Here is a 27,440-nt window from a genome sequence, read left to right as displayed (position 1 = left end):
CACTAAAAATTTCTGTACCCAGGTCCCTGAGAAACATTCGTCTCTTATTCGAAGATGTATTATGCCACTTGTGATTCAACAAAATCTAAACAACATTTGCCTTCAGACATGCAGTGTGCATGTGCAATCCAATAGTGTGTCTTTGCCCCAGCCACAGCATCTGTCAAGCATGGATTTGTCAGAAAATGTATCTGACAATTGTTGCTTCCCCAGAAACTCTTCCTAGCAACTGTAGGTGTCCCAGGAAACCAATTTGATGGCATTATCTTCAAAGAAACTCAATTTGCTGGACAACTGTGATGATACATGAGGCAAATGTTATCTGAAGTCTCACAGATCCCCAAGAACCTTTTGGTACTTTTTTTGGGTAGGAGGGGGAAGACAAAAAACACTGAAACAGTGAAGATACAAACAATGCTGAAAGACTGATATAATCATATCATAACTGCTGCCTCAACATAAAAACCATCTGTGCTGGAATAGTTGCATAATTAAATTCAGGTCTAACTGACCCCAATAACTTTTGAATGACCCTTTTTGCTACACTAAAACCACAATAGAGTATGAAGATAAAACCAATGCTAACAAGCTCTCCTTATCATACTTTGAGAATACCTAAAGGAAAAAAGAGTCAGTGGCTTGCCTATCATGTTTTATTTAATTTTTGTTTATGTATTTGGGGTGCAGGAAACCACCAAAGACCTTGGAAATGTAGTACTTTCATTTTTCCCACTGACTAACATTGAGGCGGTCTAACTAGGAAGTCCTGGATGATTGGAAAAAGGGAAATATAGTGCCCATATATAGTTTTAAAAAGGGAAAAAAGAGAACCCGGGGAACTACAGACCAGTCAGCCTCACTTCAGTCCCCGGCAAAATCATGGATCAGGTCCTCAAGGAATCCATTTTGAAGCACTTGAAGGAGAGGAAGGTGATCAGGAACAGTCAACATGGATTCACCAAGTGCAAGTCATGCCTGACTAACCTGATTGCCTTCTATGGTGAGACAACTGGCTTTGTGGATATGGGGAAAGTGGTGGATGTGATATATCTTGACTTTAGCAAAGCTTCTGATACCGTCTCCCACAGTATTCTTGCAAGCAAGTTAAAAAAATATGGATTGGATTAATGGACTATATGGTGGATAGAAAGCTGGCTAGATTGTCGGGCTCAACGGGTAGTGATCAACGGCTCGATGTCTAGTTGGCAGCCAGTATCAAACAGAGTGCCCCAGAGGTTGGTCCTGGGGCCGGCTTTGTTCAACATCTTTATTAATGATCTGGATGATGGAATTAATTGTACCCTCAGCAAGTTTGCAGATGACACTAAGTTGCAGGGAGAAGTAGACATGATGGAGGGTAGGGATAGGGTCCAGAGTGACCTAAACAAATTGGAGGATTGGGCCAAAAGAAATCTGATGAGGTTCAACCAGGACAAGTGCAGAGTTCTGCACTTAAGAAGGAAGAATCCCATCCACCGCTACAGACTAGGGACCGAATGGCTAGGCAGCAGTTCTGCAGAAAAGGACTTGGGGATTACAGTGGATGAGAAGCTGGATATGAGTCAGCAGTGTGCCCTTGTCACCAAGAAGGCCAATGGCATATTGGGCTGTATTAGTAGGAGCATTGCCAGCAGATCGAGGGAAGTGACTATTCCCCTCTATTCAGCACTGGTGAGGCCACACCTGGGAGTACTGCATCCAGTTTTGGTCCCCCCACAACAGAAAGATTGTGGACAAATTGGAGAGAGTCCAGCAGAGGGCAACGAAAATGATTAGGGGGCTGGGCTCATGAATTATGAGGAGAGGCTGAGGGAACTGGGATTGTTTAGTCTGCAGAAGAGAAGAGTGAGGGGGGATTTGATTACCTGAAGGGGGGTTCGAAAGAGGTTGGAGCTAGGCTGTTCTCAGTGGTGGCAGATGACAGAATAAGAAGCAATGGTCTCAAGTTGCAGTGGGGGAGGTCTAGGTTGGATATTAGGAAACACTATTTCACTAGGAGGGTGGTGAAGCACTGGAATGGGTTACCTAGGGAGGTGGTGGAATCTCCATCCTTAGAGGTTTTTAAGGCCTGCCTTGACAAAGCCTTGGCTGGGATGATTTAGTTGCTGTTGGTCCTGCTTTGAGCAGGGGATTGGACTAGATGACCTCCTGAGGTCTCTTCCAACCCTAATATTCTATGATTCTAACTGACCCCGTTACCTTTTTGGTGACTTTTTTTTGCTACACAAAAATCACAAAAGATAAGATAATAAAACCAATGTGGGAAGATTGACCCCATCCTAATTTGAGCATACTTAACGTATGAAGAAGTACAGGTTTGTCACACCAATTTTTATTTAAATTTTTGTGTGCACTGGGGTCAGACCCCAAAACAGTAGAAGGGTTAAATATGCAAATAAACTTGATTTAGTCCTATATTCTGTTTTACTGGATTGTATCAACTAAATAATAGAACTTTAGGATTGCAAGATAGTGTATTAAAATGTTTAGCTGTGTTATAGTCCATGTTATTAAAAGTGCAGGTTCGTTCCCCCTCATTTCCCATATAATGTCAAGGGACAATGCTAGGAGTATGCTACCTTATTTGGTCTGAAATATGCAATTATATAATATTTAACCCAAGAAGCAATTCAATGTGCCCAATAGTTATACCAATTTGAGGGCCTGAGTGCGCTGACATTCAAAACCCTGGGGCTTGTAACTCTCAAATTTCACTCAGAAGCCTGATGTTCTAGTCGCCCAGGAAAACAAAATATGAGGAGGAAATGGTTATTAATCAGTTTGCATAGCACCTTTCTAAAATCTCAATTCATTTTGATGAATTAGAAAACTATACACATAAGGATCACATCACATCACTGAAACGCAGCCACCCTTAATGTGGAATGAAGCAGCCATATTACTGCCAACACCACATTATTTCTTACTCTTATTATTGGTATGCAGTAATAATCTGAGGCCCCAGTCACAATGAAAGGATGATACAAAAAACACTACACAACAATTCAGGGTCACTAAATAAAAAAGAAAATCTCTGATAAATATTATTAGTGTCTCACTAGTTATGTCCATATTGTAAGTTATCTATTTAAAGCAATAATGGGATTTAGGTCTTCTCTACACAGGAATGTTTGACCAGTTATACTGACATATTCATACAGATATAGTTATAACACCATAACCACCCATGTGGACACACTTATTCTCTGTAAAAATGGCTTTTTTTAGTTTAGTTTGTGTCAGTTGGGAAGAGGTTTAAGCTAAACTGAAAAAGCTCTCTTATACTTGAACAAAAGTGTTCACGCAGAGGGGTTATACTGATATAACTATGTCAGTTTAAATTCACACCTTGGCTTTTACTAAAAAAAATGGCACTTTTCACAATAATGTGCTTTTCCTGGCCCAATTCCAAAATAGTTAGCTATATTTCACCTTTCTAAGCCTTGTCTAAATGGAAATCTTTATTTGGTATAACTTGAGGCACGAAGTTAAACCAATACATTTATACTGTACCAGTATAACTCTCTATGTGGACACTCATTTCAGTAAAAGAGAGTCTTTTTCCTCATTTATGCTTATGTCACTCTGGAAAGAGGTTTATGTTAAACTGAAAAGGCCACTCTTATTCTGCACTAAAAGGGTGTCCACACAGGGAATTATACTGGTATAACTATATCATCTTAAGAACTGGTAAATCTTTTCTGTGTATACAAGCCCTTGTATACAAGAACTCTTATTTCTTTTTGCTCCCCTTGAGCTACATGACTCCCAGTCCTTCTCCCACTTCTGTCTGCAGCCCCCCTAAATCTGATATATCATCCTTGATCCAGATATACTTTAAGTTCCTCTTTTATGTGATGTGTGACAATGACTATAAAAACATTATCTTACTCAGCAAATCTGTTCCCAATGTGTACTGAGGGTCACATCTACTCACGTTAGTGATCAAAGTAAATTTGTATTATTCTTTGTCTTCTTTCCCCTCAAAACAACAAAACTAAGACTGAATGAGCTGTGGATTCAATCCATCTTGTGTATCATCGACAGAATTGTTTACTGCATTCCAGTCAGTTACACCTGTGCAACCACACTGAAGACAAGGTGTTACTGAAGGCACAATTTGACCTATAGAACCTTTATTAATTACTGGTGATGATACACGAGATGGAAAGGACTCAGCTTGACTCTCAGAGACTACGCTGAATTTGCAGGGCTGGCACGTAGACAGAAAAAAAAAGCGAACAAAAGAATCCCCATCTTTTTACCTGCAAACTGAGCACATTTGATAAGCAGATGAAAATAAACATGGAAACCTACAATGCCAATTGTACAGACTCACTTTTAAGAGTAGACCCACATCTTAAAGTACACTTCTTCCCAAAGGCCTAATCCCCAGCCTTCACCCCTATGTTCACAAGTCTTAACTGATGAATGACTGGGGAGGGTATTTAATATTAGCCCTACCTACTTCATTTTTAATGTCACCATTAAGTCATGCTACTTGTTACTTTCTAAAAAATATCCTAGAAAAATCATTTTTATTAGTTTATTTGAATGGTTGTTTCACCAATTTGAGCAGAAATAATTTGTTTTACCTGTAATAAGAGAAATATGTTAAAAAACATTCAAAACATTAAAAGCCTCAAATGTTAACGTGTACTCTTTCCTTTGCTGAGCTACAGAGAAAGGCTCTTTGACAGCTCCACTACAGCTAGCGAATTTAATAGAATGAGCATGTTCAGCTGAGTGAAGTCATCAAGATCCCATGCCAACTGGAGAACTGTCAGTCAGGAAAAGCTTCCAGATCAGTGTGTGAAAAGAAGATCTCCAATGTCACTCACTGGCTGTGAGCAATGGGGTTTTGATGGATGTCCTGCCCTGCCATTTTGTGCCCTGCTGCCCTGCTTCTGTCAATGCCCAAGATGGCTCTCGGTCTATCCCAATTGCAATTGGAAAGAAATGGGAGCTCCTTCTTCCTACAGACAGTCACAAATAGGTTTTGGATTTTGTTTCGGATATTTTTATTTTCCCACAATGGACTCTAACTTAATAGCCATTGCATGTTAAATTTTATGTTCTTTTCTTTACAAAAAACCTATCTTTCATCTTTATGAGTTCAATAGGTTATCGATGTTTTAATTAAATTATTTATCATTTTTGGCTTACTATTTTTATCAATCACAGAGGGTTTGCTCCACGGTTAAGACAACAGCTAGTCAAGATATTAGTTGAACCCAGCAGAGTTATACAATCTACACCTTTATTATATTAGCATCCCATGTTCTCACACAGTATGTGACCACACTCAAAAGCGGCTCACCATCTTATTGCTATGCACAACCAAGACGAGAGTCATGGAATGCATAAAATGGAAGTAATACAGGCTGAAATGTACAACAGCCCCATATATCCATTGAACCGAAGGGGAAACAAGGTGGAACCTTGCATAAACAAATCCTCAGAGACAAGGAACAAGAGCTCAAAATCAATTTCTCGGAATGCTCAAATAAGAAGGGAATCAAGCCATGAGCTACCCCCATCAACTCCAGCTACAGACATAAGAGTCAACACCACCTCCTGATCAACAGGATCAAAGGCAACCAATGGAATTAACAATATCAATATGACAGGTTTCAGAGTAACAGCCGTATTAGTCTGTATTCGTAAAAAGAAAAAAGAAAAGGAGTACTTGTGGCACCTTAGAGACTAACCAGTTTATTTGAGCATGAGCTTTCGTGAGCTAAGCTCATGCTCAAATAAACTGGTTAGTCTCTAAGGTGCCACAAGTACTCCTTTTCTTTTTTCTTTTTACGAATATCAATATGTAAACCCAATTTTCATCTATCACCAGTCCAGTATCAGCTAGCATAGTATTAAACTAATATTTTAATTGGTTTTAGAAATGGGGCATTATGATTTAAATACTTCACTGAATAATTAACTGTTCAGATTAGTACATGCTTAAATGTAATTAGACAGAAGACTAAATGCACAAATTAACATTGTTCTACCTTTTCGGTGAAGGATGCTCTTCTCCTCCATGACTTGAATCGATGCCAGATCCGTGAACCACTTCATAGTGCTTGAAAAGTTCTTCAGCAGATCCATGAGATTTCATACACAGAGGACAAATAAAGCCCTATTATAAAGGAAAGAAAATTCAACAGTAGTTTTTGCCTTTTCCAATCCTTTTCATCCTAACCAAGAGATTCATTGGTACCGTTTAACAGGAAAACTAAAACGTAGGAGAGTAGTTACCTTAAAAAATACCACTTATCTAATTCTCTGACATTATGGAAAGTAGAGAAGACTAGAAAAGCATAAAATAAACACCCTATTTCATTAAGTAGTGCTGTTTTCCAGTAAAACTGTACCTATTGCTAAATTTCATTCCTAGAACTAGTACACAGAATTGTAATAAATTATAAGAAATGTAGCATCACAAAGGACTCAGTCACTATTTTAAATGTTTGAAGAAAGGCTGTGTTAAAAAGGCACTTTCACAAAATTTTTATTAAAAAAGGGTTCTGTTCCTTTCAAAGATTTTCCTAGGATGGAGACCTTTTGAGAACCACACTCATAGTAATCAGACTGAATAAAAAATTGCAGAGAAGAGCCAGCCAGAAACTCCAGCCTGCAGGGGCAGAAGCAGCCAAAGCTGGGGATGCTGCACTGGGGGAAGAGGGTAAAATGGGGCCCAGCTGAGCCCATCCCTCCCCGCAATAACCCTGTGAACACAGAACTGTGCAGAAGAGACACCCCCTCACACGCAACTCTTGGAGGCACTAGGACCCAGGTGTAGCTTCCCCACCTCCCTCTTAAGTGGGCTTGGGAGAAAACTGCAGAGAAGAGCCAGTCAGAAACCCCAGCCAGTAGAAGCAGAAGCAGCCAACACAGGGACCTTGGGACATTCAGAGAACTTTCCACAAGTTTGACTCGACTTTCTCTGCCCTGTGCTGATTGACTGTTTGCTGCAACCTTCCCCTCCCTCTCAGTCTCAGCTCTCCACTGCCCTCCTACGCTGAAGAAACCATCGGCAGGGGCGCTCGCGAGAGGTGGGTGCCACCCCATCATCAAGAACTAAGAAGCAGCAACTCATATCCGACCAGAAGAGGGGCGCTCACAAGAGGTGGGTGCTGCCCCGTTCCAAACTCAGATTGCAGACACTGAATCGGCCAAAGGGACCACTCACAAGAGGCAGGTGCCAACCCCGTTACACCACTCCTTTCATGGACAGTAGGGACATGCAATAAGTAGCTAAAGGCTCAAAGGGGGGGCCTTCTTAGCACTGAGAGAAAGAGATTCACGTTCCATTGGGGTGGAACCTTCTAAGCAGGCAGGAAAGTCCTTATTGAGCCTTTCCATAATCTATTGGTTAGAGTGTGGAAAATCAAGTAGTCCTGAGTAGTTGGGATGGTATGTACTGATTGCAGATAAGTGCATTCGTAAGGAGCTGGTGGACAGACCCTATGTCTTTAAAGATAGGATATTGTTAAGATGACCAAAATATCTGTAAGTCTCTGATAGGATGCCACTTTGTTGCACCCAAGATGAGAAGGGTTTCCATTTATACTCCTGGGGGGATTCTGAGTGAGTGTGCACCCGAAGAAAAAGCCTCCTCCCCCCACAGAATTCCTATGCTTCCCTGCAGAAAACGGCAGGGGAGCAAAGGGAAGCCATGCGGGGATAACCATGGGTGCAGTTTTTTGGGGGGGGGATTGCCCCCCTCCAAACAGAGGTGAGACATGGGGGGGCTATATGAGGTTACTTGCCCCCCCCCCAAATTTCTGCAAGCGCAGAGCTGCCCAGCCTTCCTTTTTTTGGTGCAACAGTGAGTGCCCTCAGTGGGGCTGGGTAAGGGTGGCTGGGGAAATGAGGGAAGGCATGGTGAGGGGGTGGGGGAAGAGGCAGTGGGGAAGTAAGGGGGTGGAATAGGGCAGGGAGAGGGGAATGTGGGAGTGAGGGGAGGAGGATGGAGAAGAAAAGGGGATAGGGGAATCGCAGGAGCTTGGAATGTGGCATCCCCTCAGCTGGGACTCCCACGTTAAGCAGGTCCATTGAACCCTCACCCTGACAAGCCCTACCCCCCCTACCCTCCCGACAAGACCCACCCACAGCCCCACTGATCCCCAGATAGCTGCACCTGGACCCCCCCCATCAAGCCCCACTCCCCCAGCACCCGGACTCCCCCACTGAACCCCCCGCCAAGCCCCATCTCCCGACACCCAGCCCCCCCCCCGCTGAGCCCCAACCACCTTCACCTGGATCCCCTGCAGAGTCCATTGCCCCTGCACCCAGAACCCCCCAATGAGCCTCTGTGCATCCAGATCTCCCACTGAGCCGCCCGCACCCAGATTTCCCCACACAGAAACTTCTCGCCCCACACCTGGATACCCCACACACTAAGCCCCTCCACACTTGGATCCTGAGGGGCTGAGCCTGCCCACCCGCACCTGGGGCACCTGGCGCAGAGGGGCAGGGTCCAGGGGTGTTTCTGGGGCAGGCCCGGCCCTTGCACTATGTCAGGGTCAGGTACAGCCTCACTGCCAAGTCCCTGTACAAGGGGAGCTGGGGGCTTCCGGGTGATCTCCCAGCTCAGTGCAGCCTGTTGTCTGTGCTCCCCACTGCCATGCTGGAGCCACATTTGTTTACTGACAAATAAAATTTGCAGAATTTTGTAGAATTTTTTATTTTTTGGCGCAGAATTCCCTCAGGAGTGCATTTAGCTAGGTAGCATTTCTTTGTGGAATCCTTTCTGCTATTAGAGAGGATCTCTCATACAGCTGAGGAGCATGAATGTTCTAGAGATGATACCATCCAAATATGAGGTGGAGCAGTCATGGATTGTGGTGTCTGGTCTTGCCATTGCACTGGGTCAGGAGCTTGGGGTATGTTGGGAGGATAATCGGTGGGCAAGATGAGACACACAAGAGGTTGGGGAACCAGAACTATCTAGGCCAGAAGGGGGCGATCAAGATGACTCTGGCTCTGTCCTGTTGGATCTTGTGTAGGACTCACGGCAGGAGCAGCGGTGGAGGGAAGGCATAATTGAACTGGTCTGACCAGGAAAGTAGCAAAGCATCACCTGGGGAGTGATGACCTAGGGCCCTTCTGGAGCAATTTGTGGTATATCTGCTGTTTGTTTGAGAAGTGACTGTGGTTGGAGTTCCCCATAGAGCAGTGGTGGGCAACCTGCAGCCCGTCAGGGTAATCCACTGGCGGGCCACCAGACCCACTGGCCAGGAACGGCGAACCACAGCCACTGGGAGCTGCAGGCGGCCGTGCAAATGTAAACAAACAGTCTGGCAGCCCGTGTGCAGCCCCCAGGTTGCCAACCACTGCCATAGAGTGAAAATGTTGTGAAGTTCCCACTCGTGGTTCAGTGTAAAGTGTCTGCTGAGGAAGTCAGAGAGCACATTCAGCTTTCTTGGAAGGTAAGCGGGTCATAGTGTGATGTGATTGCTTATGCACCAATTCCAGTGGTGGATTGCTTCTGCACACAGGGAGGCCGATCTCACTCCCCCTCGCTTGCTGAGGTAGAAGACAGTCATAAAGTTGTCGACATTATAAGGACACAGTGAGAGTGGATGAAGGGGAGAAAGTATTCTCACACCCTCCGTACTGTTTATAATTCCAGGATATTGATGTGCATCCTGGATTTTCAAGGTACACTAGCCCCTCGAGCTGTGTGGCTGTTCATATAGGCTCCCCAAACTAGCAGGGATGTGTCCATAATTATGGTTCTCTCTGGAGAAGACAGGAGAAAAGGGACCCCCACATATATGTAATTGGGATGTGTCCCCCATAGGAGGGGGGACAGTAGCTTGGTCGGGACTGTCACCACAAGGTTCATGGAATGGCAGCTCAGGGAGTATCATGACTGCAGCCAAGTTTGCAGGTACTAAAGGTGGAGTCTTGTGAACAGGGTGATGTAAGTGCACAAAGCCATGTGGCCGAATAGGGAAAGATATGTTTTGACCGGTACCTGAGGGCTCCTTGTGATGAGACCTAGGAAATCGCTGCTGATAGTGTGGAACCTGTCTGTGGGCAGGTATGCCCTTGGGGTGACAGAGTTCAAGACTGCCCTGATAAAGTCTAGAGTCGGGGGGGGGGGACCAGATTTGTGTGTGTTTATACTGATTCCCAGTGAAGAAAGGAGGTGGAGCACCAGAGAGGTTGATACATAGGCTTCCTGGTGAGATTTGGCAGCAAGGAGCTAATTAACAAGGAATGAAAAGACAGGGCGGCCATGAAGTCTGACATGAGCCGCTATGACTGAAAATACATTGGTAAAGACTCTGGTGGGGCTGCTGCATCGAAGGGCAGTACTCTATATTGAACATAGTCACAGCCTAGCTTAAATCCAAGAAAGTGTCTGTATGTGGGGAAAATATCTATGTGCCACCTCATTGTTTTTGTGGATACAGACTAACACGGCTATGCCTCTGATACTATCTACATGAAACTAAGTGTCCTTCATATCAAGAGCCATGAACCACATGCCCTTTTCTAGAGATGAAATTATTGCTGCCAACATGACCATGCAAAATCTAAATTGTGAATGAAGCAGTTGAGATGGCAATTGTTTTGTAGCGTGAAGCCAAAGCTGAGGACACTAATGGTTCCAACCCAGACCATGCAGCATTGAGAAGGAACTGGAGGCAGTCAGTCCACCCTGCCCTTTATCACCTCGGTCAGAGGCACAAGGTGAACCAGGACAGATGCATGGACCAATGGACACTACTTTCAAACTCTCCAGCTTCATAACGCATGGTGTGCATGCATAATCCACAGTGGCATACAGTAAGGACCATCATTCAAAGAAGAAATTATGGATACTCTCTGATATTATGTTCTGGAGACTAAACAGAAAAATATGCCAAAACCCCTATTTAAAGGGGAAAGAAACTATGGTGGCAGATGCCCTGTCCAGGAAGGAAGGCTCTGACCTGCTGCCTATGGATCAATCAGCGACTAACCTTCCTGCAGCTTTTTAGGAAAGAGAGGTCTGACCATAAGAGCATCTAAGTGCCAGAGGGCAAGGAGTTCACTGGTATCAGTTAATGAGTTTCAGCTGGCCTGACCAACTCCGTGTACCCCAACTCACTATAGTTATCTGTATCTAAAAGATGTCATGTAATGTGACATTGGAAAACCAATAACTCACTAATCATTAATATTCTTGCATGATGCATGTGCATGCCATGTATTAAGAGTTATGGATAAATGCTGTACTGATGACTAAAAAGTATTTAAGCCAGGCATGTTGGGGGAGTTGGTAAATAGGTCTGCCCGAGACAAAGAAATGTGTATTTGCTTCTCTGAGCAGTCCCGTCGTCACAATGACACAATGAAGGTCTTATTTATATACCAGGTAAACAAAGCCATGCAGGGGAGGAAACAGCTTCCAGCAGGGAAGAGAAACTTTACCTGGGCTATAAAGACCAGGGGTCTGAACCTCAGGTGATAAGTAATTTAATCAATTGAGGGTATATAATATTGCAGTATATGCAGTTTATCAAGTGAGGTATTTTATGAAAGCCTATGCATCCGATGAAGTGAGCTGTAGCTCACGAAAGCTCATGCTCAAATAAACTGGTTAGTCTCTAAGGTGCCACAAGTACTCCTTTTCTCTTTTCTTTTTACGAATACAGACTAACACGGCTGTTACTCTGAAACCTATAACACACTGGTGATCAACAGCACTGTGAACTGTATGTATTAACACTACATAAGGAATTATCGATACTTATTTATATTATACTTTACAGTCTGTGACCAAAGAGGAAAAAGGTCTCTCCCAGAGGGAAACATCACAGCTGTCTACTTGTATCAAAGAAACTGAGCAAGATGTGATGAAAAACAACAGAAGCCCTATTTACATAAAAATCAGGAGGGTGGGAACAAGGGAAGAACAGCATGAGGTCATCCTGCCTCCTAGAACCAGGTCATTGAATTTAGGAAGATATAAACAAGAATAGACACCATTTTGGCATCCATCACTAGATAAACACATGGGGCCAGAACTCGTGTAAGCTGAGAAAGATCGGTCCTTCAACCAAGAAGGGCTGAAGTCTCCGGGCCTGAATATAAGTGAGAAACCTACTTAGGCAAAGATCTTTCCACAGGAAGACAAGGGAAGGCAGCATCTTGTACTTCTATGGAAGATCCTGACTGAGGGAAAATCAGCCATGGCTGGGAAGAAGGAAGAATGGTGAGAGAAACCATCTTGAACAAAACCTGTACCTTGGTAGATCAAGTTTTAGCCCTTTAGGTGCATGCTTTTACTTTTATTTGCTTTTAATCATCTCGACTTTTATTTCTTTTACTTGGCATCACTTAACCTATGTCATATTGTTAATAAATTTGTTTTATTTTCACTATAAACCAGCTCAGTGGTGTGCTTGAAGGGAATGGGGTATCTACCCCAGTTCAGTTAATAAGCTGTAATGCACTTTTGTCTCTATGAAGGAGCAACAAACCTATTTCTCTGAATAGTTCAGGTGAGGACTGGACATTTCAGGGCACACTGTTTTAGGGAGATTCAGGACTGGGGAGTGTGTTGAGGTCACCGTGCTGATTGTAACCAGGGCTGGAGGAAGCCAGAGTGGGGCTGCAGACAGGCTGCTGGGGTCAGAGCTGCTGAACCAGAGCTGTCTAGCACAAAGACACTCAAGGTGTGGCCTGCACGTTTGTAAGCTGGCTGTGAGAGAGTGTCCCAGGCTGAGAACTACAGCAGCAGGGCATTTCAGGCACCCAAAATACCTCAATTTAACTGACAATCAATTAATTCACTGTAAAAGATAATAGTGTAGACACACCCTCTTTCACTCTGTGCCTGATTCTCATTTACACTAAGGTACCTTTACACTACTCTAGCAGCAAGAAGAGGCCCTAAAGTGGAAGCAAGTGTAATTTATACCCACTTTAAAGTCCTTTTACAATGTCAGACAAAGGCCTATTTGCATTGCTCTAAGTGAGATCAAAGCCTTCTGCCTTTTTTGTTCTCTATTCACACATGCTATATTTAAAAATCATGTTACCCTTCAGTGCCTTGCACTGTCATGAGCTCACTTCATATTTCTGTAACTTTAAGATAAACTTCACTATATGGAAATTATAATGCCCCTGAAAGCTTTGCCATTTTGTATATAATTTGTACTCTTCTGCAGCAAAATCAGCAATTACATACCATATAATGACAAGATTACATAATTAGCTTTGCCTTTTATACTTAGTTTATGAGCTAAACGGCATATTGTGTACTAAATATTCTCAGCTTTATCTGGTAACTTCAAATATAATCACCTAAGTAGTGTATACAGTATGTACATATTGTTTAAGATGGCATTTACCCTGTAACAACACAGCTGTTATATGGTTATTTCCTGACTTGTAAAATAAAGCACTTAAATCTGATTTAATCTGAGGAAATTGACTAGTCTATTTATTTACTTAGTGAATTAGGGTATTTATAAAAAGATTGGGTGGGAACCTTTAATAATTTATTAAACTCCAAATAAACAAAACACCTTACTTTTATGATCATATTAAGTTCCCAAAACCAGTACACCAGATTGTGGATTCAGTAGTTGTGCTAAATGAGGCTTCAGATGAACAACTTCCCCTTTTGTGATTATTCTCCTGAAAGCAAACATTTACACCCAACTAGCATGCTTATTTGCCAGGAAAACTTGTTTTTGTTTGTAATTATTTTCCCAAAGAAAAATTGGTTCTCATCTGATGGTAACCTTTAAAACATGTTGATATGCAACTAAATATAGCCTTTACATTACACTTGGTGCGGGGTTGTTGGTGTTTTTTGTTGTTGTTGTTGTTTTTCCCCACCTCTCTTTTGGCTAACTAGAAGGATATACTTTTATTTAAGCAATTATTCTGCTTACCTTACACTTATTCAGATTCTTAAATTTTACATATGTTAAAAATAGTGAATGGTACATTTCTTATTTACTATATGATGAATTTTTTACTTGCAATTTGTATCAAGCTGTATTTGGATGGAAATCCAATTAAAATGTATAAAACCAACATTTTAATTTTTTAATCATCATTACATAAAACTACCTTATATGTGAATACATAAGAAAAATTTATCAAAGCACGTTTTGCATTTAAAACAAACTGTCTTACTAAAGAAAGAAAGTATTAACCTTAGCTAGTGACCTGATTGTTTCTGGTCACCATGTGCTTCAAGATTTCAGATGTAACAGAACCCATCCGCTCTCAAATTTTAGTCACAGACTGGAAAAGGGAAAACAAGATTTCTTGCTTTTTCCCCATTTGTTTCTTCACTTTGAATGAACTAGTCATTGAACTGAAATGAAGAAAATATTCTCTCTGCACCTGCAGAAAAGGTTACTACTGTCAAAAGCTGGTTTAGTGCTTCAACAAACTCTACTTCCAGGTGCTTAGCTAGTGACTTCCACCAGTTCAGTGGTTTAACTTTCTTTAAAACTCGGTAGCAAGCATGTACTGCTTAATGCTAGTTTTAATATTTTAATAGCTAAGTTTAAGCCTTAGCATACGTGTCCATTTAAAATTTTATATTTTAAATAGATTTTTTGGAAAGTAAACCCTGTTTAATCTAAATTTAAAATCTGATTTTCTTTTTAAGTCATCGACTTTTATCCTCCCTGTTACTTTCTTTCTAAACTATTCCAAATTCCCATCATTCATCTCCATGGCCCTAGTACATTCAGCAATTCACTTAGGATTTTTTTTTAAGCGAGCAAGTACTTATAGATACAACTTGTATCTATCTAATCATCAAGCTGCCATGAAAGGCGCATCTAAAGTTGATATATTCTCTACCTACCTTACTAACAATACTTTTATTCATCTAATGCATTATAATTAGTAGATTATAGAATGTACTTTTCACCGCAGAGTGGAAGAATGAGAAGTTCTGGGAAGCTCTCACTGTGACACTGACGACAGGCTTGATCTCGCTATCAGAAGCAAAGGTTTTATTCTTTTTTCACTCAGCATAGACAGCAAGCAAATGTACTGTAACAGCATCACATTTTGGGGGTGGGGTAAAATTTAGATGCAAGGCATAAGGAGGATTTAGCTGTGCACCTCCCATTGTGCAGTTAAACCCTCCACTTGCATATGTGGGCATCCATGACAATTGTTGGCCTCCTTTAGAACAGTACCTTCAAAATAGGTCACAAAAAAGATAAAAATGACTTGCACTTGGTGCTGCATGTATACAGAAATCAATTATGAATCCAACTGAGATAGGTTGTAAGTCAGTCAATTATCACAGCAAGTGGATCAAGTAAGTGTCCTGGAGAACTACTCAATGCCTTCCCGCACAGAAATATATATCACCTAGTTAGATGAGAGGTATTTAAGTGCTGACCACAATATAAATGCAGTTTAATTAATTGGATTTTTATTATATACATGTCTTATAGTGCATGATACAAAAGCTAAAACAATCATATTCATGACCAAAAGTTACTTCTCAGATATACAGACCTAGAGCGAGATTTCAAATTGGGATAGCGCCATTGAAGCCAGAATTAACATTTGATTAACATCCTGCCCCATAAGGCTTAAAATCAGCAAATACTATTTAAAAAAGAAGCAGCAGCAGCAGCTCCCAAGCTGACATTTTGATCAGTAACTTGCAGAGGCTGAAGACTTAATGGGAACTATGCCAATTTATGCCATCTGAAAATCTGGCTTCCTTTTCAGAGAGCTTTTCTAACAAACTCTTTTTATAAAGGGGTTTTAGTTCAACTGTAAAATCTCAACCTCTAATCAAGTTACTGAACAAAATGTCAGCTTGGGAGCTATTTTTAAAAAAAATATATCAAGAAATATTTTTTGCCAATTTAAAGCTGAAAGAGGGGGCAAGAAAGGTAAGGGTCTGAGACACTTATATCTAGAATATGATGTTTATGTAAGAGAGGCTATGCCTACACGGCAATATAAACCTAGGGTTAGTGGGACTCAAGTCAGCTGACCCATATCAGGAGACCCTGGGCTTGAGCATCTACATTGCATTTTAACTCTAGGTTGAACATTTTCTGGCCCCTGTTCAAACCTAGGGCTCTGGCACCCACACTGCAGTGCACAAATCCAAGTCAAAGTAACCATATCCCAGAGATCCTAGCACCTCCCCCAATGTCGACGCTCTAGCTCTAGGAACATGATGCACTGTATGAAAACTCTACTGCCCACCCTGTTTCCTAACTGTGGTGGTGCTATTGATGGGACTTGTGACCCTAAGGTGCACGAGTACATAAACTGCACAATTAGTTTTTTTGATGGCTATCACAATAGAATGACTGCAGTTTGAGAAGGCATTATATTGAACTACCATCTAAATCTGAAAATTGAGCTCTCCAGCTCTAGGCTGAGTTACATGAGCAGAAAAATGCCTGTGTGCACCAGTTATGAGGGTAAATAGGGCATCAGTATCCAGGGCTGTCAAACTACCAACATGAAACTTTTCAATTCTTAATTTTTAAAAAGAGATGCTCAATGAGTGTGTTTTGTGTTTTATTTATTACTGTCTGTTTTGAAGTTTGACATAAAATGTAGGTTTCAGAAGAAAGGCACGTTCACCTGGCTGCTGCCGGCTGCAGAGCAGTGAAATGCAACCCCTGGGGATCCCTTATTCCCATCCCTACTGCCCACCGGGAGGCAGAGAGAAGGGATTTCCAGGAGGCTGCGTGGCAGTTTTGGGGCTGGCTCCCACTCACTGACATCAGAGTGCACACTGCCCTAGCTCCCCTGCACAAGCAGCCCCAGGGAGGACTGGGGGCCTGGAGGCAAGGGCAAGCAAGCAGAGCAGGGACCAAGCGGCTGCCCTGCAGGGAGGGGGAGCAGCCCTGCCAGGGGAAAGATGACCCCAACATCCTGGCAGCCGGGAGCCACCTCCTGTCTGTCAGCTTTTCTCCCTGCTCCGTATAAGCTCCATGCAGCAGCAAGGAGGAGCCAGAGCCACCGCCGCCACTGTCGTGGGAGGAGGAAGGGGGAGCATGCTCAGCCAGACAATAATGGTGCGCTGTGCTGTCTGCCTGCAGCACTGCTCCTCTGCCGCCAGAAACTGTGGGATACAGTCAGAGGACTTACAGGACCTGAGTCAAGCTGGGGCCACAGGTACACAGGAAATCAATAGGGCTCAGACCCTAGGCGCCAGCTTAACACAGGCTTGGACCCTCCAACCTGTAGGGTCCTGGGACCCTGCATTCAAGCCCTTGGTTAGCACATTTGCAGTGTGGACGCAAGAGGGGCTTGGCTTGAGCTGGGCTCAAACCTGGGCTTAAACTGCTGTGCAGACATACTCAGGTCTGATTTTCATTCAACTGGCTTTTGTATATTGGGGGAGGGGGGGAGGAGAAGTAACCAAGTGGTATCTTGTGCAATACCTATAATATTCCTTATGAAACACATTTACCACTGAGCACTGACTAAATACATTTTAAAATATATGCACTATTTTAACTCCCAAAAGATTACCAAAGCAATCTGAAATAGATTTAACATTTTTCATCCCATGATTACACAGCGGACAAAGATTTCATTTGCCGTTAGGTATGCAATGATGTGGCATGGCAACTCCTAAAAACTCCTGTAATTGACATTTCTACAGAGTCCGAGACTTGCTCTTTAGGCAGAGGGAAAGGAATCCTAAAGAAACTGAGTAGAGGGGCGTGCTATTAATGCCTAAACTTCACCAAACATTGTGGTCTCCAGGGAAACAGTTCAGGCTACCTTATCTTTGGAAGAGAAGTCTTACAACAAGATCTATATCAGAACATCCTGCCTACATTTATAGCCACATATTTCAAAGAGTAAGATTCAGCCTTGGTTACCTAGTTGAATTTCCAGGTGTCCCTGTCACCCTCTCGCAACTAATACAGAAGCCATTTGAACTACAACGTCAAATTCGTTTTACGGTAGCATTAATATTCTCATGCATCATTGCAGCGATGGAGTGTTCTTTGGGAAGTAAGCCAGTACACTAAAAGCAGCACTGGGCGGAAACACTCCTTGTGATCAATTACAATGCATATATTTTTAATTGTACCAATGTAACTTGCAATGGTTACAAAAACTTCGCCATCCCACACACATATACAGATCCACAAACAGTTCCAGTGTACAGACTGAAATAAACATTGCATAAAACCCAATGAGTGTTACTGGCAGAATACTATTATAGAAGCCTCCTAATCTCTAGCCATTCCAAAGAACTATTTTAATGTTGATTTAGACACAGTTTACATAGCACAGAAAGACCATGCACAGGACTGAATAGCTTCTGCTTCTCTGCTACTTTTTCTGCTAACATCTGGCTTTGGAGGGCAGGGGGAATGATGTAGATAATGCTTTCAGTCTTTATAGAGGATCATCTCCTTATCTTTATACTGGAATTTCATAGCCACTTGCCACTCATTCCAGGCCAGACTTACAGTGAAGTTTTCAATGTGGCCTTATCTTTTCAGGGGCAAACTTCCCCACTCAGACTTTGTCTACACTAGCAATTGAATGACAAAACTTTTGTCTTTCAGAGCTCTTAAAAAAACACCCCCCAAAGAAAGAAAAGTTTTGCCAACAAGCGCCGGTGTGAACAGCGCTTTGTCAGCAGGAGTGCTCTCCTGCTGACAAAGCTAACCCCACTCACTGGGGGTGGAAGTTTTTTGTCGGCAGGAGAACCAACAAATAGTGGCTATAATGCACAACTTTTAGCGGCACAGCCCTAGCAACACAGGTGTGTGGCTAAAAGCTGTGTAGTGTAGACGTAGCCTAAGTCACTTCTCAAAAAGAATTTCAGGGATATAATAGTAGGGTTTTCACAGGATGCAATTCAGGGGCACTGGTATGGTATATGGAGCACTGGAGACGGGTGCTGCTCCAACATCTTAGTTCAAAAATCATTCCAATTAGTCCCCCATTTTCATAAACACCATATTTTAAAACAAAAGCAATTTCTATTCTCTATCCCCTGATATTACACTAATAAATATAACTGGTTTATTTTTTTAATATGCTGTACAATTTGGTATTGGTTACCACAGCTACACAGAATTTAAGAGCTATGCTAAATTACCAAATTTCATATTGTATACAGTAAACATTACTCCCTAATACAAACAGCAATTTTTGCAACAAATCACAAATTTTTATTAGAACACAAGAACAGCCACACTGGGTCAGACCAATGGTCCATCTAGCCCAGTATTCTGCCTTCCAACAGTGGTCAATGCCAGATGTTTCAAAGGGATTGAACAGAACACAGCAATCATCAAGTGATCCATCCCCGGTCATCCAATTCCAGTATCTGGCACTCAGAGGCACAAGGACTCCCAGAGCATGGGCTTGCATCCCTGACCATCTTGGCTAATCGTCAGTGAGGGACCTATCCTCCATAAACTTATCCAATTCTTTTTTTAATCCAGTTTTACTTTTGGTCTTCACAACGTCCCCAGGCAAGGAGTTCCACAGGTTGACTGAGTTGTGTGAAGAAGTACTTCCTTTTGTTTGTTTTAAACCTGCTGCCTATTAATTGCATTGGGTGACCCCTACTTCATGTGTTATGTGAAGGGATAAAACAATACTTCCCTATTCACGGTCTCCACACCATTCATGGTTTTACAGACCTCTGTCATATCCCCCCTTAATCGTCCTTCTTCCAAGCTGAACAGTCCCAGCCTTTTTAATCTCTCCTCATATGGAAGCTGTTCCAGACCCCTAATCACTTTTGTTACCCTTCTCTGTTAACCTTTTCCAATTCCAATATGTCTTTCTGGAGCTGGGGCAGCCACATCTGCACGCAGTATTCAAGATGTGGGTGTACCATGGATTTCTATAATGAACAATGATATTTTCTGTCTTATCTATCCCTTTCCTAGTGGTTCCTAACATTGTTAGCTTCTTTGACTGCCGCTGGACCTTGAGCAGATGTTTTCAGAGAGCTATCCATGAGGACTCCAAGGTCTCTGTCTTGAATGGTAACAGCTAATTCAGAACCTATCGTTTTATATGTACAGTTTGGGATGTTTTCAAATGTGCATAACTTTGCAGATATCAACAATGAATTTCATCTACCATGTGTTACCCAGTAACCCAGTTTTGTGAGATCTCTATGTAGCTTCGCAGTCAGCTTTGGACTCAACTATCTTCAGTAATTTTGTACCATCTACAAACGTTACCACCTCACTGTTTATCTCCATTTCCAGATCATTTATGCATATGTTGAGCACTGTTCCCAGTACAGATCCTTAGGGACCCTGCTATTTACCTCTCTCCACTGTGAAAACTGACCATTTATTCCTATGCTTTGTTTGTATTTTTTAACACTTACTGATCCATGAGAGGCCCTTCCCTCTTAAGCAAAGTAAGCACTCATGGGATAAGAGCCTTTGGTAAAGGAACTTGTCAAACACTTTCTGAAAATCCAAGTACACTATCCAACTGGATCACCCTTGTCCCCATGATGGTTGACAACTTCAAAGAACTCTAATAGATTGGTGAGGCATGATCTCTCTTTACAAAAGCCATGTTGGCTCTTCCCAACCATATTGCATACACCTATGTATCTGATAATTCTATTCTTGTCTACAGTTTCAACCAATATGCCTGGTACTGAATTTAGGCTTACTAGCCTGTAATTGCCAAGATCACCTCTGCAGCCTTTTTTTTTAAAGTCAGCCTTCCATTAACTCTCTGCCAGACATCTGGTACAGAGGCTGATTTAAATGATAGGACTACATACCACAGTTAGTAGTTCTGTAATTTCGTATTTGAGTTCCTTCAAAACTCTTGGGTGAATACCATCTGCTCCTCGTGACTTATTACTGTTTAATTTCAATTTGGTCCAAAATCTCCTCTATGGACACCTCAATCTGGGACATTTCCTCAGATCTGTCAGCTAAAAAGATTTGTCAGGTGTGGAAATCTCCTCAAATCCTCTAGCAGTGAAGACCGCTGCAAAGTATTCATTTAACTTCTCTGCGATGGCCTGATCTTCCTCAGGTGCCGCTTTAACACCATGATCATCCAGTGGATCTGCTGACTGACTGGCAGGCTTCCTGCTTCTGGTGGGTTTTTTTTGATAATTGCATCCTTCATATCCATTTGTATTCTAAAGAGATGGAGGTGTTCCTGACTTTACTCATTTGTGACCAGAGAAGTTACATAAAAATGACACTTACTCAACATATCTGCACCGTAGATGCTTTTATTAAGCATCTCATCCATTTAATTTCCTAACAAAGGTAATTCCTATTACTTTTTACTCCTGGTAGCACTGCAAAGTCAATGCAGCTTCACAAAAAGTAGATAGATTCTATTCTGGCAAGCACTTACACATAATTGTTAACAAAGTTCTTCTTGTAGAGTTTGTATTACTGGTGATAGGGCATGAGCCAGAAACAGCTGAGTTTGAAATTCAAATACCAGGTGGAGTGTGCAGGGCTTGCTAATTAGAAGAAAGTCATTCTTTTACTGGTCAGCGACTCACTATGGAGTAATTGACAAAAAAAACCATATACTGAATTCTATGAAATCATTTTTAAGCAGTTACTTTTCAGAATATAACCAACCACAAGTTAAGCAGGAAACCTACTAATTTCTGCATGTAGCTACATTGTTTAAGGTTTAGCCTACTGAAGTTCCAGGCTACTAAATTCAATCACTCAAGGTCTGGTTGCCTCAGACATGCCACAGGTACGTGGTAATTTACCAAGCATGCCTTAGTGAAGACATCTGCATTTTGACTGAACAGCACGGTACACAAAGGCCTCACTTTATTTAATTTAATCCTCATTGATATGGAAATAAAGAATAGTTCTCGCAGTAAGGGCAGCCCATCTCCAAATCAAAGGCAACACCTAATTCCAATTGATAATTAGGAGTATCCTTGTTCTTCTCCTGCTGGTCCATGGACCAATTTGGCCATATGACTTACAAAAATTTGGCCAGCTCACTTCAACAATAAACCAGCATACACTTGATCCTTGTAACGAGATCTAGAGAAATCTCAGGACAATCCCTGGAGTCCCAACTGGTGAGTTTCACTGCCCTGAGATATCACACTCCCCAGACTCCCCAGTCATCAGAACAGGGGACAAAGATCAGTTCCCCTAATTTAATTGTCATCTGGCTGTAAAGTTTCCTCTGCAAGGACTGTCCCACAAGCACTCAATGTTGCAAAGTACCAATAAATAATAAAATAACTTAAATTACAACATTTCAACCATAGTATCAACTTTCCAATGGAGAAATAAAAATGTAAAAACATACAACTTCATATAGTTCACACCACTGAAACAATCGATCTCTTCACACACATGCAAAAGTGATGCTGGGAGAAGGGAGGCAAAAGGATCTTCCTCTGGTCTCCAGCCTCATTTAATAAGTGGAAAGCAGCCCATCCCCAAAAGACAATCTAGCTTAGACTCTCTGAAAGTTGGGGTGGGGAGGACGACCATCAGATAACCTGACAAAGCCTGGATGTTATTTGCTTGTGAATACACACATCTGTTCCATCTTCCCCAGGCAGCCCTGGCAAGAGCATCCTGAAATTGTGACAGGAACAGTTAAGGTGGTTCCCTAGTTAGCAGAGGTCCCGCTGTATGAAACAAGGCTCACTTGGCCACCATGATCTTCCTAGAACATAATGGAATTGGAGAAAAACACATTAGCTAGTCTAATCCCAGGAAAAAGTAGTAGTTCACCCTCAATGTCCACTAGTGCCAATATCTGGAGCCAAATGCTATAATTTTCTTGTTGCTCCATGATGTAAATAGGTCCACCTGTGTATCAAACCACATGGCCGTCAGATGGCCAAAAACCACCTAGTCCCATTCCTTCACAGCAGTTCCGTTTTCCCTGAACGGAAGTGACTGTTATTTTTATTTTTATTTTTTTTAATTTTTTTTTTTTTTTAAACGTTCACCATTTTCCAGAAAGGGCAGAACCTGGGTGGCTTGGGTGCTTCTCAACCCCCACCCCACCCCGGGGGGGTAGGAGGGGGGTAAAGAAGAAGAGGAGGGGTTGTACCTTTCTGATAATTTAGGCACATGACTAATTGCAACTGATCATTTCAGTATCTGATGTCCATGAGTTTTGAGGAAAAATATGACTTGATTTACCAGAAGATTGACCAACATAAAATTACCACCACACTGAAGGATGGAAGAATTATTAAATATACTTCTAAACAAAAGAGCTATTTAAACAAAAAGCTTTTACATTTTCTCAGAGAAATATAAAATAAAATGATTGTGTTCTAAATCTCAGAACTGTTTTACAGGAAATTTTTGATTGTGATTTTGTCAGTGTAGTTGAAACTCCTTAGTAAAATTGTTTAAAGGGAAATTTTTGAATGGTTTTTAAAAGTTCCTATTCTCCCTACCCTGAATATTATTGAAATATCTCCTCGTAACTAAATTATAACTGTACCTCAAAACCAGACTCCCATTAAAAGTCTGTCTTAAGAGTAAAGTAGATAGCTAAACAGAAATTCTAAAACATTTAACTGTATAAATGATTTCCCAAATCTTATACTTAGGTTCATTATTGTGACTAATGCAGAAGTAAAGTACATTAACTAATGCAAAAGTAATGTATATTAATTCAGAGAACAATCATGCAAAAACTGTTTTTAAAAAAGTGAATGCAAATCTCTGATATTACAGAAATTCCACATGAAAGACAGCTGCAAACCAGAAAGATAACAAAAGAAGGCAACTCAAGAGATACCTTCTTGTAAACATGCATATAAAGATCAACCCATATTTCCTTACAGCAGGGAATCACAAGAAACAAAGTGAAAGAGGCTGGTACCCAAGCAACCAGAAAGGAAAGACATTTATTTTAATCAACCCATTATCAAGGCACTCAAACAAAATAAACAAGACCCACAGTAACAGCGGGCAGGTCATGATGCTCCTGTCTTCTTGTCTCTGTTCCAATGTGTTCATTCTGGTAATGTTCAGACAGACCAGTGGCACTCACACACATTTTCATACATAGTGGACAGATGAAGCCCTGTGAAACAGTAACTTTTAGGTATGTACATTTTTTTAAAAATTAAGAATATAAACAGAAAGACCACCTTAATTGTCAAATATGTATTCAAATTCTTAAAAAGCATGCTACTGCTTATATGAAAGAAACAAAGCTGGTGCTTACTACTTTTCAGTAAGTTTCTTAAGATGAAATTTTGCTGATCATGAGTCCAAAACACAGAGAAGACAAACAGAATGTTGTTAAGTGAATGAAAAACAAAATATATCTGAGACACTGAGCTTTGACAGTAGGCAGTACATTCATTCTGTTAATTGTTTTCATCAGTTTTATTAGGCCTTTGATACTGCTCCACACTACAAAGGGGCACATTATGCATAATATATCGTGACATAGCTATTGTAAAATACTAGGGCTATGTCTACACTACCACTTATGTCAGTACAACTTATGTCGCCCAGGGCGTGGGGAAAAAAGCATACCCTGAGCAACGTAAGTAACACCAACTAAGCGCCAGTGTGGACAGCGCTATGTCAGCAAGAGAGCTTCTCCTGCTAACATAACTACCACCACTTGTTGGGTGTGGTTTAATTATGTCAACAGCAACAACACGAGAGATATTAAAGTGGCGCTGCTGCATCGGTATAGCTGCACCACTGTAAGCTCTCTAGTGTAGACATAGCCTAGGTCAAAGTTCTGTACAAAGGTCTGACATGAAATTTTGTAACATTGCTTTCAGACCTTTTATAAAAATAAACTGGGAGAGGGTGTTAAAGAGCCGGAATACCATAGTACATGAACAAGAGGACTCAAGTCAACATTTGCAGAAGAGTGATGACAATTCACACATTTTCGGGGGGGGGAGGGGGGGGGCGTTCAGTCAAAGTTTTTCTGATGAACGATTGTACTATACTTTTTTTTTCCTTCTCATTTCCTTCAGTTACAGTAATGTTAAATGCTCCTTGTGAAAAACAGAAGGTAAAAACAGTTTCAGGGGAAAAAAATGGAAGAAAGTGTCCCTTTAAAAAGAAATCTGTTGATGTGGAGCTATACAAAGTATATCCAACTATTTTTCTCTTAAGTTATTTCTTAAATGGCAAGCAGTTTTTTAAGGGCTTTTTAAATTTATCTCAGTACTGTTAGCAAAGGCACTATTATGGATTCAGAACAGTGAGGCAATAATATGCACGTGGAAGTAAAAATTTAAATTCTGAAGAAACTGTAACCAAGGTAAGAGTGCGCTTTACACAAATTGTTAAGAACAAAAAAAAAAAAACCCTAGTAACCTTTCTTTTTAATTCAGAACAGCTTTAACCAATTAGCAACATTTACAACACATTTGTCACCCAGAATGATCATTTACCTCAGTTTAAAGGATCACGTGCACTACCGTGTTCAACAACGTAACTTACGAAGTTAAATCCACACAGCTATAAGAAAACCTTGCAACGTCAGAAGTACCTTTCCTCTGGCCCCTTGTCTAAAGTACGTGCTAACAAGTCTATCAAAAAGAGTGCAATGCCTTAATAATGTGTCTCTCTCACTGATGGAGGAAAATAAGAGTAGAGATCCAAGATTCAAATTGCATTAGTTAAACCTACTTTTTGGTTTATTTTGCTTTCCAGTTAAAATAAGCTTTATTACAGAATCTGTTAAAAAAAATAGAAAGCTATATACACAAGCTAACGTCTGGAGGTCAGTTTTCAAAACTGTGCATGCCACTTGTTTGCGTAAAATGGGAAATGCATGTACACATAGTTGGCATGTTTCATCTGCAAGTGATGGTGGGATTTGCAGCCTATGATGTAGATGGTTTGCAATATCTCATGTGACTGAATAGTCCAATCCGGGATTTGCATGACCTTTGGCAGTTGTTTTAAATATATGTTTCTTGGTTGGGAACTGCTTGCTTCCTACGGGTTCTTTTCTCTTCAAGCTGTAAAAGCCAGCTCCTGTCACGGACTTTGATGTCTTGATGGGAGATATTGGCGCCACTTGTTACGATCACTTGCCAAGGTTTCCCAATGGTCAGGATCAATTCCAAATTCCTTCATATCTGGCTTGCATGTGTATTTATAGTGAAGCTTGAGACGTCCTGTTATTCTTGTTCCCTCTGACAGCTCCCCGTATAGCATGTCCTTGGGTATGCGTCCATCTTCAAACCTACTCAGATGGCCCAGCCAGCGCAGTCATCTTTGCTTGAGCCGGGCTGTCACACTTGATAGAACATGGATAACTGATGCTCATCAGGAGAAAAGGTTAAATAGTCTCCACCTACGCTGTTTACGCCACATACACAACACCAAATGGCAAGTTAAAGTCACCAATGTATACATGGGCATTTGGATAGATGCACACAGAATCAAAATGTCTTAGTAGTTTTAAACCAGGACCATGTAAATGCACAGGTAATGCTGCACAGCAGAAAGAGTGTGCTGGGCGAGAATACATCTGGCATTATCATTTAACACATGGGGAGGTTACAAAGATGGATATGTATTTCTGCATAAGTTAATTACATACTTGATATACTAATCTGATTTTCTGTTTCGGGTTTTCACTGCACAGTGTACCTAGCACATGAAGAAAAGAACAGAGAGGATTTACAAGGGTGTTTCTTTCTTACACGATTTAAAAAATTCTACATATTCATATCAGATTTACCTTAGGCATAAGATAGTCAGACATATTGATTTGAAAACAGCTTCATGACCTCAGCCCTAATCCTAACCCAAAAAAGGAACTCCAAGACTTGGATCCATTCAATTAAATTAAGCCTTCCTCCTCTTCCAGCCCCCTTCAACCCAATCCTGATATCTACTGAAGACTCATGGGATCTAAGGCCTTGTCTACACGACAGAGTTCTGCCGACAAAAGTCAGCTTTCATCAACAAAACAATGGAGGTGTACACACAACAACACTCATCCCACTGATTTAACTTTCCTGTTACTGCGACAAAATAAAACCACCTCAACGACAGGCGTAGAGCTTTTTGCGACAAAGTTAGAGCAATGCAGTGTCACTGTAGACACTGAGTTTAATTATGTTGCTGTAAATGGCCTTCAGGAGGTGTTCCACAATGCCCAGCTGACCACCGTGGTCAGGAGTTCAAACTCCGCTGCCCTGCAGCCAGGTACACAGGTATCCACCCCTCTCCTTTAAAGGACTGAGATTTTTTGAAATTCCACTTCCCGTTTGCTTGGTATGGACAGTTAACATTGCATCTTCCCATCTGATCATGGTGGCTCCCTGCAGCAAACATGCTTCCGTTTGGAGAACACCAGAGTTGTTGGACCTGCTGGGTTGGTGGGGAAAGGGGGCTGTGCAGGCCCAACTCCACTCCAGCCGTAGGAACTTCGATACCTACTATCAGATTTCTCTTGGCATGTTGAAGAAGGGCCACGAACAGGACATGCATCAGTGCCGT

General features: G+C 41.6%; 1 protein-coding gene across 2 annotated transcripts in view; it reads right to left on the bottom strand.

Annotated features, from left to right (window-relative positions):
* Window positions 1–27,440, bottom strand: part of EEA1 (early endosome antigen 1) — a 136,452-nt gene that overhangs the window by 93,807 nt on the left and 15,205 nt on the right. The window contains exons 3-4 of one of the 2 annotated variants that reach the window (XM_074941912.1): window positions 23,908–24,033; window positions 6,012–6,139 (exon numbers count right to left, since the gene is read on the bottom strand). In XM_074941912.1, coding sequence (XP_074798013.1) covers window positions 6,012–6,139; window positions 23,908–24,033 — 254 coding nt within the window. The remainder of the gene's footprint in view (window positions 1–6,011; window positions 6,140–23,907; window positions 24,034–27,440) is intronic. The other variant, XM_074941913.1, reaches the window with a different exon arrangement.

The sequence above is a fragment of the Natator depressus genome, chromosome 1 (genome assembly GCF_965152275.1).
Source record: "Natator depressus isolate rNatDep1 chromosome 1, rNatDep2.hap1, whole genome shotgun sequence".
NCBI lineage: Eukaryota > Metazoa > Chordata > Testudines > Cheloniidae > Natator > Natator depressus.
Note: the sequence above shows the minus strand (reverse complement) of the source record. Positions and strands in the feature narration are given on the sequence as shown.